General features: G+C 34.9%; 2 protein-coding genes across 4 annotated transcripts; one reads left to right on the top strand and one right to left on the bottom strand.

Annotated features, from left to right (window-relative positions):
* The first annotated feature begins 1,124 nt into the window (after nucleotides 1-1,124).
* On the top strand, nucleotides 1,125-7,291 carry LOC147402408 (zinc finger CCCH domain-containing protein 34-like). 3 transcript variants are annotated; one of them, XM_086444055.1, is made up of 7 exons: nucleotides 1,125-1,435; nucleotides 1,594-1,736; nucleotides 2,467-2,529; nucleotides 2,631-2,750; nucleotides 2,880-3,170; nucleotides 3,259-3,552; nucleotides 6,567-7,291. In XM_086444055.1, exons 1-7 carry the CDS (start codon nucleotides 1,369-1,371, stop codon nucleotides 6,657-6,659), a joined length of 1,071 nt encoding a protein of 356 aa, XP_086300181.1. In that variant the 5' UTR covers nucleotides 1,125-1,368; the 3' UTR covers nucleotides 6,660-7,291. The 3 variants fall into 3 exon arrangements, with proteins under 3 accessions (XP_086300181.1, XP_086300180.1, XP_086300182.1); XM_086444054.1 differs by having other exon boundaries at nucleotides 2,449-2,529; XM_086444056.1 differs by lacking the exon at nucleotides 6,567-7,291 and adding an exon at nucleotides 4,145-6,024 and having other exon boundaries at nucleotides 2,449-2,529.
* Nucleotides 7,292-8,661: 1,370 nt separating this feature from the next.
* LOC147402407 (uncharacterized) lies at nucleotides 8,662-9,959 on the bottom strand. The gene has a single exon (XM_086444057.1). The coding sequence runs from the start codon at nucleotides 9,874-9,876 to the stop codon at nucleotides 8,926-8,928; it is 951 nt and encodes a 316-aa protein (XP_086300183.1). The 5' UTR covers nucleotides 9,877-9,959; the 3' UTR covers nucleotides 8,662-8,925.
* Between the last annotated feature and the right edge of the window lie 4,780 nt (nucleotides 9,960-14,739).

The following is a 14,739-nucleotide window of genomic DNA, read 5'->3' as shown; positions in this document are numbered from 1 at the left end:
AAATTGTTAACATCAAAGTAGCCAAACTACTTTTGATAGAAATTTTTTAAGTCCATTATATTATTTTTCTAAAAGTTAGTTATGTTTGAAATGTAACATAAAAGAATCTTGTGTCGGGATCGATTCGAAAAGAGAAGAGACAAAAAAAAGTACTTATTATTCCTCCGATTCCAATTCCCTTGCCCACCATATAACCAAAGTTCAAAATGAGATTGGTCATGATGACTTTTAATGGTTAGATGATGCAAATAAGTAAAAAAAAAATACAATCTAATATCTATATTTGCGTTTCAACATTAATGCGATAATATTTTAAGAGTTGTGCTGAGTGACACAAAGATGACAAAAACTCGTGGTGGTGTGCACATTATCGTAGATGTTTTTTTAGTGAAATATAAGTAAAAAAGCATCTATAATAATGTCCACCATATCATTTTTATCACCTTTGTGTCTCCGTTTGTGTAATTTCAACATTTTTTATATTTTAAGTTGTATTAGACGTGAAAAGTTATATGAGTCTTGTTGGAGTAATATTGAAATATACATTGATTCTCATATTGCTGATGTGGAGGTGCACACATAATCAAAAATGTTTTTCACTCATATCTCGATGACATGTATATATGATTTCGTACATACACTATACATTTTAATGTTATTTCAACATTTTCCAAATTATATATGAGATAGATTTTTTGTTTTTTGTTTTTTTAAGTTTATTGCTAAAGTAAGTGTAAAACATAATAAAATAAAAAATTATAATTTATAGAATTCAAATGCTTTATAATAAAAAAGTTGGTGAATGAATCAATTACATAGGCGTGATGATCAAGCTACATAATTTTGATACGTTAATGGAGTAAGTGGTGGGCCAATCACTATGGTTCGTTTGGCCCTAAAATATGCGACGTGGCGCAAGAAGAAGTCCAAGACAGGATTCTCAAACCCCGCAATCAAAATGATCAAATTTCTTATGCAACAAGTGGCAGCTAATAAAGACGCTGTCTGATCGTTATTGTCCTTCTATGACGTACCAAATACAAAAGGTCAGTTTTTCCGCGAAATTACTGGTTCAGGTCCCTGTAACCTTTTTTCTTTCGTTGGCGGTATAAAAGAATGGACGAAAAGTTCTCAAAGACAAGAGAGAGAGAGAGAGAAAGAAAGAAACAAAAAACTTGGAGCGAGAGAGAGAGAGAGACTCGTTCCCGGATTTCTCTCTCTAACAACCTCCCACTTGATCGGACATTATAGGATAGTTAGATCTTTCTAGAACTATCTAGAACTCCCAAGCTTCCTCTCTCCTTGTACATTCTGTAAGCTACACAAGCCCAAGTCTGTACTCACGAAGTTGTACGGTCTCACCCTTAGATGGAAAGGTTCCAATCGGATCCGCCACTAGAATGGAACGCGCCAGCAGTTGAAACCGGACTCGAAGGTCAATCACTTTCTTTTGGCACTTCTGTTGGATTTCATTTCAGTTCAATTTCAAATCTTGCATTTCGTACTGTTGATCTGAAATTAGGGTTTTTTGAGTTTTTTAGGTTATTGAATTGGGTTTATATTTTGGGTTTTGACCTGATTTTGCAAATGTAGAACCCATGTGGCAGTTGGAATTGGGCAGCAGAGATTTCTACCCAGAGCGACCCGGAAAGCCCGATTGCGACTACTATATGCGTACTGGGAACTGTGGCTATGGTGCCAATTGTCGATTCAATCACCCGCGCGATCGCAGTATGGTAACCACTTGATCCCCCTTATTTATTACCTGATTTGGTACAATTTAGGGCTTAATAATTGAGGGTTGACCTCTTTTTGTGTGATTGTTCCATTTAATGTGTGCAATTCAGTTTGATCTTGTAATGTTCACAGTTTCATTATGTTGTCAATTTGGAATCGATGCTGATTTTGCACAATTTGAGTTGTTCCCCCATGTTTTTATTGTCAGTGAAGATGTAACTGAGTTAATTTTCTGAAATTTTTAATATTCCAACTAGCCTTAGTAACTTAGTAAGATTTCAACTCTTGCTAAGGATTGTTGACCTCTCCTGTGGCATCCAAAAACATGATCTGCTGTCACAGGGTTGTAGAGTACAAAATTCTATGAACTTCGAAGAATAAATTAAAAAAAATGTTATTTTTCACCGTTGAATTTGAATTTTAAATTTTGGAGATCCGTGGAAGTTCAATAGCTGTCCATTTTCAAAAACTTGGATCAAGCCCAAATTTTTTTTTGATCTGAGTTATTCCATGAAATCTGGCGGGCTGTGGTGTTGGATTGCCAATGTGGTAATCCATTTGAGCTCAAGGACCCTTAGTTAAAGTTAAAATCGTACTAAGTTAGTAAGGAAAGTGTTTTTGTTTGAGTGTGTGTTGTTTTGATTTGGAGCAAGATATGCATGTTTGAAATATTTAAATGTAAATTGGTATATTTCAATTAAAATGGAATAGGTAAACTACAATACTCAGGCCGAGGGAGGAGTAGGACAAGCAGGGGAGTATCCAGAGCGGGAAGGCGAACCTGTTTGCCAGGTAGCTTGTTGATGGCCTTGTTGGTTGATGAGAGTATAGAATTCATACCGAAACACCATTTCCGTTCATTTTTAGTTATGTATGTTTCTCTTAATTTGCAGTATTTTCTGAAGACTGGGACTTGCAAATTTGGTGCTTCATGCAAGTACCACCACCCACAATTTGGAGGTGGATCAGCGAGGCCAGCTTTACTAAACTATCATGGATACCCACTTCGACCGGTTCGAAATCTTTTATTTATTAAGTTTTGTTATCTTTCTCGGTATTGAAGTGAGTTCTTGAGATGTGGACTTAGATTAGCTCACAATAGGATCACAAGGTGCTAATGTTGTTATTATATTTTACAATAGGGAGAGAAAGAGTGCTCCTACTACGTGAAAACGGGGCAATGCAAGTTTGGTGTAACCTGTAAATTCCATCATCCACAACCTGCCAGCACATCAGTACCAACACGCGCACCTGCATTTTATCAGACGGTGCAGCCCCCTTTGGTTCCTCCTACTCAACAATATGAAGTTTCTGCCCCCTGGCAAGGTGCTAGGGCTCCGCTGTTAACTGGTTCATACGTGCGAAGGGCTTATGGTCCTCCTGTTTTGATTCCCCCAGGGATGGTTCCTATTTCTGGTTGGAACCCTTATCAGGTTTGTTCATTAATGCTTCCTTATCAACGTTGGGGTTTTTCAAAAAATATTTTTGTTTCTTATTTTATTGTTACTCCACTTGATTCAGGCACCTGTGATCCATGTAGCGTCTCCTAGTGCTCAATCCTCTGTTGGAGCAGGCCCACTTTATGGCGTACCACAGCTTTCTTATGCAGGACCTTACCCACCCCTACCTTCCACTGCAGGCCCTTCAAGCAGTAATGAGCGAGTGTTCCCAGAACGACCTGGCCAACCTGAATGTCATTACTACATGAGAATGGGTGATTGTAAATATGGATCCGCATGTAGATATCATCATCCTCCAGAATGGATTGTGCAAAACACCAATGCCCTTGGCCCCACGGGTCTCCCCGTGCGTCCGGTACGTGGCTAGTTCATTTATATATTTATTTTGGTTCTGCTATTATAAGTGGAGTTTCTTGTTAATTTTACTTCACACTGAGAAAATCTGCATCTCGATAAACTTCTTATTGTCGATGTTTCATATCGAAATAAACCGCCAAGCAATTTAATGTTGTAGAAATTACCTGGACTGGTTTATGCAGAGCTTTGATTCATAGTGTCTTGATTTGTGTTATCGTCATTACGTGTGTTTTGAAAGTTCGTAATGATTTAGTCGTGCAGTCTTGAGAACGCTTACTAAAAAATTAAAAATGATTTTGTAGCATTAATTAATCTCAAAAGCAACGTCACTACGAATAAAAGGAAAACAGGTTAGCCCGACATTGTTATCAGGGAATGCTAAGTAAATCACTAAAGGCACTGATGAAATGTCAAAACTAATTTAATATGGATTAGTCACCCCTCTCAAATTTCAGAATTAGATATCTGCATATATTTTACATTTTTACTATTTAATAAGATCGTACTAACTGCAAACATATAATCATAATTGGATATACCAAACTTTCCTAACCGCTTCTTTTATCAATGTGTGCCATATATGTATGTAGGTATGCAATGGTACATGGTTGGAGGGAAGGAGGGAGGGAGAGTAGGGAAACATCTGAGAAGTGAATTTCCCAACAAGTGGGAAACCAAATTGCATGCATTTGGCAAAACCTTGTTTCCTAAAATATCGGCCGGCGAACATGTTTTTTGGATTACAGTTGGAATTGCTAGTCCAGTTATTATGCTTTTTTTTCCATGAGAAAGTTGAAGAATGGTGGAACTTCTGTTCTACTTATTGATGTCTAGGCTTATGCTTTAGTAGTAAGCTAAAAGCTCTTAAGAAAAACTAAAGGAGGATTGGCATAAAAAAAATATAATCTTGGAAGAGATTAGTGTAATTAACTGGGTGGAGGAAAGTGGAAGTATGTTAGCAGAGGAGAAAACCCAAAGGCTTAACCTCAAAACAGAATTTAAGAAATTTCTTCAATGAAAGAGGTATGCTCGAGGCAGGAGTCTGGAGTGAAATGGTTAAAAGAGGGTGATAACAATACATTTTTTTTTCACTGGATAACGAATAATCATTGAAGATCCAACCACGTATTGAAGGTCAAAATCAATGAGGTTATTCTCAAAGGGGTGGATCAGATCAGGGAGAAGGTGGTGGACTTTTAGAAGCATTTCTATTCCGAGAAACTCACAGACCAAATGTCCTAGATAATTTGAGCTTTGAGTTTATTTTGACGAAGTGTTTCAATCGAAGTGGCCTTTATGAGTAGAGAAAAGCTCTGGATCTGATGTCTTTACTGTGGCATTCTAAAAGAGTTGTTGGGACATTATTTTCAATGATCTATTATTGATGATTGAAGACCTTCAAGAGAGAGATTTTTTGTGGAATGATAGGGAAGGGAGTCGGATTTCCCTCTTGTGAAGTGGAAATTTATATGCTTTGTTAAGAATAATTGGTGATTAGAGGTCATGGGTTTTAGGCGTATGAATTCAGCTTTATTGAGAAAATGCCTTTAGAAGTTTGGTGTAGAGCAAGGAAGTCTATGGAGGAAGATCATTAAGGCAAAGTATGTTGTTTGAAGCTTCAGGGGTGGGAGAGCAGAAAGGTGAAGCCCTACTATGGATGTAGGTGTTTGGAAAGGCATTACTAAGATACTTCCATCATTTTGTTGTTAAGTACGTGTTGGTATTCCCTAAGTCCACACTTGTGTTATTCCAAAGTTGCAGATTATGGTCTTCTCGCATGAGGGGAGAATCTCGTGGAAACTAGTACCTTTGTCTTTGGAATGGAAGGAACAAGAGAGTTTTTGAAAGGAGGTAAGACTCTCTTCAAGTTGTGATCATTACCATTTTAGGCTTGGTGCAAGCTTTTCGAGAATTTCAAAGGGAAAGGGCTATTCTTTGAGGATTTTGTGTTTATATGAGATTCAATATGCTTAAATCCTAGGTAGTTTGAGTTTATTGCTTCGTAGCTTTGCAATTAGGAAGGTCTTCTTGACCTCATTCATTTCAATAAAATTATACGTTGTCCAAAAAAAAAAAAAAATGATGTTGTCTATCAAAAATGAAGTAACTCCACTTATTTCTAATTTATGGAGGTATTGGCAGGATTTACTGCCCATTTGTGTATGTGTGTACTGTGCTTCATACATGATGATATATGCTTATTTTCTATTCATCAAAAGTATCACAAACACTTAATTTTCCATTTGTGACTTTTGGTGGAAGTTTGTGAGATTGTAAAGTTTCTTGTGAGCATCTTTTGACATGTGTCCTGACATTCTATCTTTGTTTCGGAATGTTTTGGTGGACCATTCCAATTTTTTGACATGCCCAATGAAACATTGCGAAATTTTGAACGTAATTCTATGTTTTGCAAAACATATGGTACATACAAAAAAGAACCTTTTACTGAAATTCAAATGTTTTGATATATTTCCTGAAACGTAATATAAAAAACAATGTTTCAGTACTTTGTAAGATTCGTTTAATCAAATATATATATAATTTATGCATGGAATGCAATGTTTTGAGGTTTCTATGTTTTTTTGGGTATGTCTCGAAGTGTTACTAATGTACATGAATGTTAAAAAAAATGTATTATTATTTTAGCTTTCATTTTAACCACTGAAAAACTGTTTTATATATTTATTTATGAACAAAAACTAAAATTTAATTATTTAAAGTGAACATTTCTTAACTTTCCAAATGTTTTTGATTCTGTTCCGTTCCAATCTGATTTTGGGGATTTGATGATATGGAATTTTAAACCATATCTTCACATCCCATGAAAGACCACAATAATAGTTTTTTCTGTTCAGGAAGTATTTATCTGCTATGTTTTATTTTGTTGTTGTTGGACTTCAATTTTTGAGGTAAAATGTAAATGATGTCTCGTGGGATTTATTCTCTGATGTGACTTCAAACACGAATGCTTTTACATTACCTATATATGATCTGATCATATTTGATTAACAGGGGACTCCACCTTGCCCTTACTATACACAATATGGAGTATGCAATTTCGGCCCATCATGCAAATTCGATCATCCAATGGGGACACTTCATTGAAGTGGTAGCACAGGTCATGCCCGTGACATTCCTCATTATTCCCCCGCCCCCCTGGATCAAATTTTCATGAACCTATATCTATTCATGCACATCATTTCGCAGGTAAGAACTTCCCTTTTCACAGATCCAAGTCTATCCCACGATACATCCTCTCATCTCTGTGTTCATATAATCTTTATCTCCACCAACTCGGACATCTTGAATAAGCTATGTAGTCGTCCTTGAAAAGTATAGCAAAACCCCACACTTTACTATTTTACTAATAACCATGAAAGCCCCCTTCCATCAGGTAAAAACTGCATTCCTCGGTCCATTGGCAGAGTCTGTTGTATTTATTTACGTTATTGCCAGAACGGAAATGATCCGCCCGTTCTTTTTTTAACGGTGTGATCATACCTACAGGCTTTTAATTTTGTTACCTGCTCAGCTTAGAAAGGAATTGGAAGGTTTTCTTGTTCTACCCTATACCCCCCCTCTATTTTTGTCACAGGGGTTTATTATTGTCAAAAAAAAAAAGGGTAAGCATCTCATTATTGCTCTATCTGAGAAGTTGACATGGGTTTGTTACATTGAGACTTGAATTGCTTTCTATCATATATCAGATTAAGAAGATGGAATGTTAATTTGTCAACTTACGAAGAACTTGTTTGAAGAAATCTCTACCGAAATCATACAAAACTCCATTCCATTTATTAAATGTTTAGGATGGTTCAATATTTTGGGTTATTTCTGATTCCAAGTGGGTCCAGTAGTTATGGGACAGTCTTAATTAACTTAGATGGCAAATACTTGAGTCATTGAAAAATCGATAATTTTATATGTCAAAACACCAAATTTGGTTGACCTGGCCGAGTTTTCATGAATTGGATTGGTATTTTCTTGATCTGATGATTGATTATGACCATTGGGTTCCAGTAGACTTGCCAAGAATGCAATTGATGAGGATAATACTTTGGTGGGGCTTTAACTGATTCAATGTTTTGGATCTTTCCTCTTCAAGCTAAAATCATAAATAATAATGGTCCTAAACTAAATGAAGATTGAGGGCACTATGGTCATTTTTGGGGTTCAGGTAAATGGATTGGTCAATGAGAGCGGTCTGAATAATTCACCTCTGATTATTTTGAGTTATATAGACAATTTATCAGGAGGTTAGGGAAGATCTTTAATTTTTTTTCTTTCTGATTCTGATGTGAATGGCATAGATCAGATCCTCTACCACAAAATGCAATGTGTGATTGGATGACTGTAACCATATAAACTACTACTACTACCATTTTTTTATATATAAAGATCCTGTAGTACAACTAGCTATCCAAAAAAAGTAAATGTATTATATGGCAGAGATTAGCTAAGCAGGTAAATTTTAGAAACTTAAGCACCATTTTCTTCATCGACCGCAATAAATATTAGTTACATGAAGACAGAAAGACTACTTGTAACAAGAGAACTGCATATAACATTTTTGATTTTAGGCTTACCCTCTTGCAAAATGCAAGATTAGGTTTAACCCCCTTGACCTTAAGTCAAGGTTGCTTTTTCTTGATGATTTGACAATGAAATTTTGATATTTTCCAAAATTTGATTTAGTAATTTAAGTATTCAAGAGCATTTTGAAAAAAAATTAAAATTAAAATTTCACTGTTAAATAATCAAGAAAATGCAATGTTGACTTACGGTCAAGGAGGTAAGCCTAATATCACAAATTTTACAGGGGGTGTTTCTAAAATACCCTATTTGTATTCCCATGCAATGATGTATATTTCTTCCCTCTTCTTTAACTATCCTTTGTGAGATTTAGGCTCTGAAGATCACAAAATAAACCCTAAAAAACAAGTGAGCATTCCTTTGAAATCTAAAGTTAACAATGATAAGATAAGAGCGAAGTTGAATCATGATTTGTGACTGAATCTTACCTGATGGTGCTTCTTTTAAAAGTACACTTTATTCCATTTTAAATTGGAACCAAAACAAGGAGACATTCCACTCTCCCGTCTCACTCAAATGTAGGAAGTCTTTAGCCCAATTTCAACAGACATCAAAACAAACGTTAAACTCGAAATATTGGATGTTTTGGAAATATCTACATCGAGAAGGTCTTGACTTTTCACATTTCCTCCAAACAAGATTTTAAAGCTAAATTACGGAGACAGGTTAGTTGCAAAAGAACAACAAAAGTTAATATAAAGAAACGAGAATTACTAATAAGCTTAGTTCAAGAACTTCAAACAGACTTCAAAAGAGCAACCAAGATCTAATACATCACTTAAAAGAAGAATGATGGAGGGTAAAAGTCTGGAGATATGAACCCATAATCAAGATTTTTGATAGGGTCATCGAAAATTGGATATAAAGCTCCCATGCATCCATCTTCCATCGTTAGCGGGTTGTTGATAGCTGAGCTCGCCAGTTCATAGCAATTCATCTCCAATGTATGTTCATCAGCCCGAATTCCATAATTATGCTCGTCAAAGTAAGCAAAGTTATCTAAGTTTGAAGCCTTTGATGATTCTCTTAATGTGTCCAATGGTGTCACTGTTGGGTCAGTTGAACAAAAGCTTTGAACATTAGAGCTACTAAAACTGCAATTTTTAAAGCTCGCGTTGATTGGGTTTGGGTTATAATTTGGTTTCAAGTAGTGATCAGGAATTATGCTCCCTAAATAGCCTGACCCAGAGTCATTGGAGAAGAAAAAGTTGTTAATATTGTTATTGGTGGAAGATCCATTTGAAGTTTGGGTACATGTGGCCTGATTGGATTGGATGGGTTCCAGATACGGGTCATCCAGTTGAAATGGGTGGTTATGATTGATGGGTTGTTTGGTTTGAGGACTAATGAGGAGTTGTGGTGATGGTAGCAAGGTTTTAGCATCAAAAGGTGCAAGGAGAGAGTGACATGGGGTGTTTTCAGCGTAGATGAAGTTGGTTCTTGCTTGGGCTCCCTTCATGGAGAGGGAAGCCTTGTCATAAGCAAGAGCTGCTTCATGGGCAGTGTCAAAGGTACCGAGCCAGTGTCTCTCCTTGGTTGTAGGATTTCTAATTTCGGCAGCGTATCGGCCCCAAGGCCGTCGCCTCACACCAATAAACCTCCCCGGCTCTGCTTGTTTTCGACGCCCTCTTCTCTCACTTGGTTGGGATTTAGTTATGTTCGGTTTGATTAGAGTAAAACCCGTTTTGTCGACTTTGAAGGGTTTATCTAAGGTTTTGGAGGTGGACATTGTGGACTTAGTGAGGGAGTTGGATCAGAATGAGGAGTGAAGTGATGGGGAATGAGATAGGAATGTTAGGGACATTAGAAACAAGAAAAGACTGTATGGAAGATGAATTAAAGAGGTGAGAGTTTCATGGTTTGTGTGAATATGTGAAGTTGTGGGGAGGGAGGGACTTATAAAGCATGTGATTTGATCATGTGAGAAGGAAAAGGACATGGTTAGTTGTCATCAATGGAAAGACCATATCTCCTTTTATTCTTTCTTTCTATTTTTCAAAGAATTATGATATGGGAACACATGGATGAAACCGAAGGTTCTTCCTTTTTCAATACCATCATCACAACTCCTTGCCCCTAGGTTCTAGACCATTTTTTTTTTTGGGAGATTTGTGAGGTGGGAATCCCAAGGCACTATCAACAGTTGGGATGTAAGAATGATGATTAAGGATTAAAGATTAAGGTTGGTTTGAGAAAGTAGATGGAGATGATTGGTTATTTGAAAAGAAGGGCAATTAGAAGGAACTTGTAAGTTAAGGTTGTAAAAGAGGGAGATGAAGACTCAAAAAGAATATGAATCGAGGTAGAGAGAAAGTGGATATGAGCACTCTTGCAGCAATAAAATGACATGACTTCAGATTGAAACAATCAAATTGGAGAATATGATTTGTTCAATTTACCTTAAAATTTGCAAAAGATGATGCTATTGCTCCTCTTACAATAATAATAATTATTTCTCTCTCTTTGTCAGACTTGAGTGCTAAAATTCTAAATCAAATTCAGAGACCCCCATTAAAATGTTGGGTTATAGTTATTGGGGTTTTTTTTGTTTTTTGGTTGTTGTTGTGTTGTAGTTGATAGGAGCAAAACGATAAGAATAGTAGGGTCAAACCTTCTTAGGAAAATAAACATGAAAAACAAAAGAAGGATTTTGTGGAGCAAATCTTAAATTTTGAATTTGAATCAACGATAGAGGGTATTTGCCAACGTTAGACAAGCACAAGAACTTCCACATTCTAGGCAAAATAAATCATTCAAAGTTTGGTTGGTGTTTAACTAAATTGAATATCTAATTAACCCAAATGTCCAGTAAGTTAAAAACAAAAACAATCATATGGTACCGGTCAACTTTGGTACCAATTGATGATCAATGAATAACGTTTGATATATTTGGGCCTCCAGGGTCCGTTTGAACCTCGACTCAACCAATTGCACATAGGACCTCTAGAGGAGACGGTGTGTGAGACCGTGGGATTAATTTCACCCAATGGTGACAATACCCATGATAAAAAAAAAAATTCAAACTATCTCAAGTAAAAGTAGAAAAGTCTGTAAGGATGAGAAGGTCAAAAGGACAATCAAAATCTCAAGAAAAATTTAAATGGATCATACTTACATAAAACAACAATACCTAGTAGGACATTAAACTGTTTGATTAATAGAAACATTGTAATTTTAGTCCACTTTCTTGAGCCTCCACATTCCTATATGGCCTAGCAAATCAAATGGGTCGACTTCTTTTCTTGTTTGTGCAACTTATAAACTTTCCAGTGCTCTAGTACTTGCCACTCTATAAGGTCTTATCCTAATTATAAAAAAGAGTATCGATCTAGAACGGTGCCTTGTTTCTATAATAACATACAGTGTCTATATGACATGTTTGGTTTGAAATTAAATACACCGGACGACATGTTATTATAGAAAACAGCTTGGTTAAGAGCCTAATGTATTTTAAATGCCTACCAAAATGTACCACATAGGCACCGTTCATATTCTATAAGAACATGACTCCTTACTTGATCCTGATTCTTATAGAAATTGTAGTTAACAAAAGAAATAAATAAAGCTTTGACTCCATTCTAAGAATTTTATAAGCAAATTAATGAGAGATAATTAATTCCTTTTGAACTGATCTTCTCCAATTAAGAAAAAAAAAAACAACTAATGATAACTTGACTCAAAAATTTTCACTCGGATTGTACTCGATCGACGTGGCAAGTGCACAGAAAAAGATCTATGGTTGCGCTTATCATGTTGACCGAGTATAAATCAAGTGAAAATTTTCGAGTTAAATATCATGAATCTTTAAAAAAAGATCAATTTTTCTAATTGAAAAGGTTGTAGTTCTACTAATTTAGAGCTAATCTAGGGAAAGTGCCAAAACAGTAATGTACGAGCCTAAAATTACTTCCTTTGCCTTCTTATGAATCTCAAATAAAAGTCGCACTTTTCTACTAAATTTTGAAGAAAAAAAAAAAAAAATTATATCGGCTTTATTTCAAGTTGAAAATGAAGATTAGTTCAGATAACTGGGCACCCATTTTGGGGAAAAAAAAAAAAAGTTTAGTTATATGAATTTGAAGGTAAATTCTGTTTAATGTCGGTATAGTAGTTACTTTTGGCAAAAGAAATAAATACCAAAATGGGTCTGTGACTCCTTCCATAAATATTTCAAAAAACGTGGCGTGGCTACTAATTTTGGTAAAATAAGATTAAAATTTGAAACAACCTGCACTGCTCATTTTACACAGACTTTAAGACGAACTGCTGGTTGGAAGTACGTACAAACTTTTTATAATGAAGGGGAATAATTTGAACGGCCATACTTTTGGGCCCCTCAAATATATTTCATATTTACATTTTAATCCATGAAAACTTGAAAAGGACTAAAAACTTATGTAAAAAATCACCTCCACCTTATGTCCTCACGAGCTAAATGTAGAATGCATAAAGGAGTAAGATGTTCCTTCTATTATTTTTCTATCATAGTGTATTTACTATTTCACCACCTCATCTTCTCCAATAACCTTGCCCCACCCCTGTAGTTCGGGACATTAAGCAGTGAATGATCTTCTTCTTCTTTTTTTTAGATGATGAGGTGTACAGATTGTACGTCTAACTATTTCGGATGAGGCACCTGGTTTCTTAAAGCGTCATATCTCATCTAAATCGCCTTGGTACACACAATACCCCACAAACCTCGCATACCAGGTAAGTCAAGAAAATCTCTGAAAGTGGTCAACGAGGGGGATTGAACTCAATAACCTCTCCGTTCTTGGAGGGAGGCCTTGATTACCATGGCCAAGACTCATTGGTTTGAATGAACATTGAAAATTATAATTGTCCTTCATATTTTATTATTAAATACTAGAAGGTAGTCTGTGCAAACATAATTGTACCAAAAGGGATTATTTATAATTTAAAATATTAATTAAAAGATTTTTTAAGATTACGTAATAAAAATGATACTTTTGTAATTTTGAAAGCTAAACAACGTGATTACACAGTTGTGGATTGCAATTTTTTTTATTTTTATTTATCAAAATAATTTTGATTATATTAAATTTAAATAGAAGAGTAAAGACATTTATGACCACTCAAACTTTGGTGTCGAAACGCTTCACTCTGCCCTTCTCTCATTATAATATAATATTAAAGAAATTGTGCCAATGAGGTGGGGTATTTTTATCTATTAAAAATATTTGATATTTGAATAATGTTTAACATTTAGTATTCAACAGTGTAATCTTTTTTTTTTTTTATTTTATTTTATATATATTTATAATGGGAGTGTCCGAATTAACGTCCAACTACAGGGATTGGAAGAGCCAGGGCCGAAGCCAAGGCATATGGGTCCCTTCCCCGGGCATGTGCAACTCATATTGTGTATCAAACTCACAATTTATGGATTCTCTTCACTTATTGGATCTGAAATTGCCATTGAGCTACCCATCAGGTTAACAAAATAATCTAATATAATTATCTTTTTATAATTTATGATTATTTTTTATAAATAAATAAATAAATTGTCATTTAAAAATAAATATTTTTGTAATAGTAAAATTTGTAATTAAATGGAAAAAATAAGGTTTATACAGAATTATTTCAACTTGAAAGGAATATCTATAAATAGTACTTGATTTGAGGTATGTCTTGTAAAAAACTTAAAATTTTACGGTACTCTTGACTCTGAGCGAAAGATTTGCTCACGTTTCGTAATTTGATTGGCTAAAACTGCCATGTGTAATTGAAATGATTCAGAACTATAGCCCTTCAACAGAGAGGAAAGTTCACGCAGGTTAAAATCTCGTACGATTCGAAAAAAGCATTTAACAATGGTTGAAAAAATATAAAAAAAATACGTTACGATATGATAATATTTCAGGTATAATTCAAATTTGACATTAAAATAATTTAAAATGCATTTAAATATTTAAAATACAAAATAAGAGAAAATATTTCAGAATTTTTCTGCTTTCAGCACAAAAGGCTGAAACAAAATATTTATTTATATACCCCTAAAAGGTTGGTGAGGTGGCCAAGACCAAACTTCACGAAATGAAGGTCAAGAGTTTGGATCGTGCGAGTGGATCCTCTGTAAATATTTTTTCTACTGTATTGATTCGATCAATTTTAAACTCAATAATCCCTAAATCCTTGAATCTTTTGAGTATGGAATATATTTAAAAAGAAAAAAAATCTATAAAAAAAAGATATATTAAAATCTCAATCAAAGGATTTCATAAACGAGCGATCATTGAAATCTTAAATTTAGTGATTTGTGGATGTGGTGATATCTCAATCGCTTAAAACTATTATAGGGAATTGCAGGAAAAGAAACTACTACAAAGGATCCACTCACTTGAATCATTCCTTTCGGCCACCTTCATGAATTTATCCAGAAATTACGTCATGTGTGGGGAGGGGGGGTACTGTATCTGCATGTGCTTGGAGATTAATCGGGTGTTATAAGAGGCCCAAATACCCTAATTTCAACGGATAATTACTAACGAATATAAATAAAGTATAAAATTAAATAAGATAACTATTAATCAAGTAACTAAACTAATATTAAGATATTCAAAATAGAATA

This window comes from Akebia trifoliata, chromosome 5, assembly GCF_017979445.1.
Source record: "Akebia trifoliata isolate Shusen 1 chromosome 5, ASM1797944v1, whole genome shotgun sequence".
Lineage (NCBI taxonomy): Eukaryota > Viridiplantae > Streptophyta > Magnoliopsida > Ranunculales > Lardizabalaceae > Akebia > Akebia trifoliata.
This window is presented reverse-complemented; position numbering and strand designations above follow the sequence as displayed.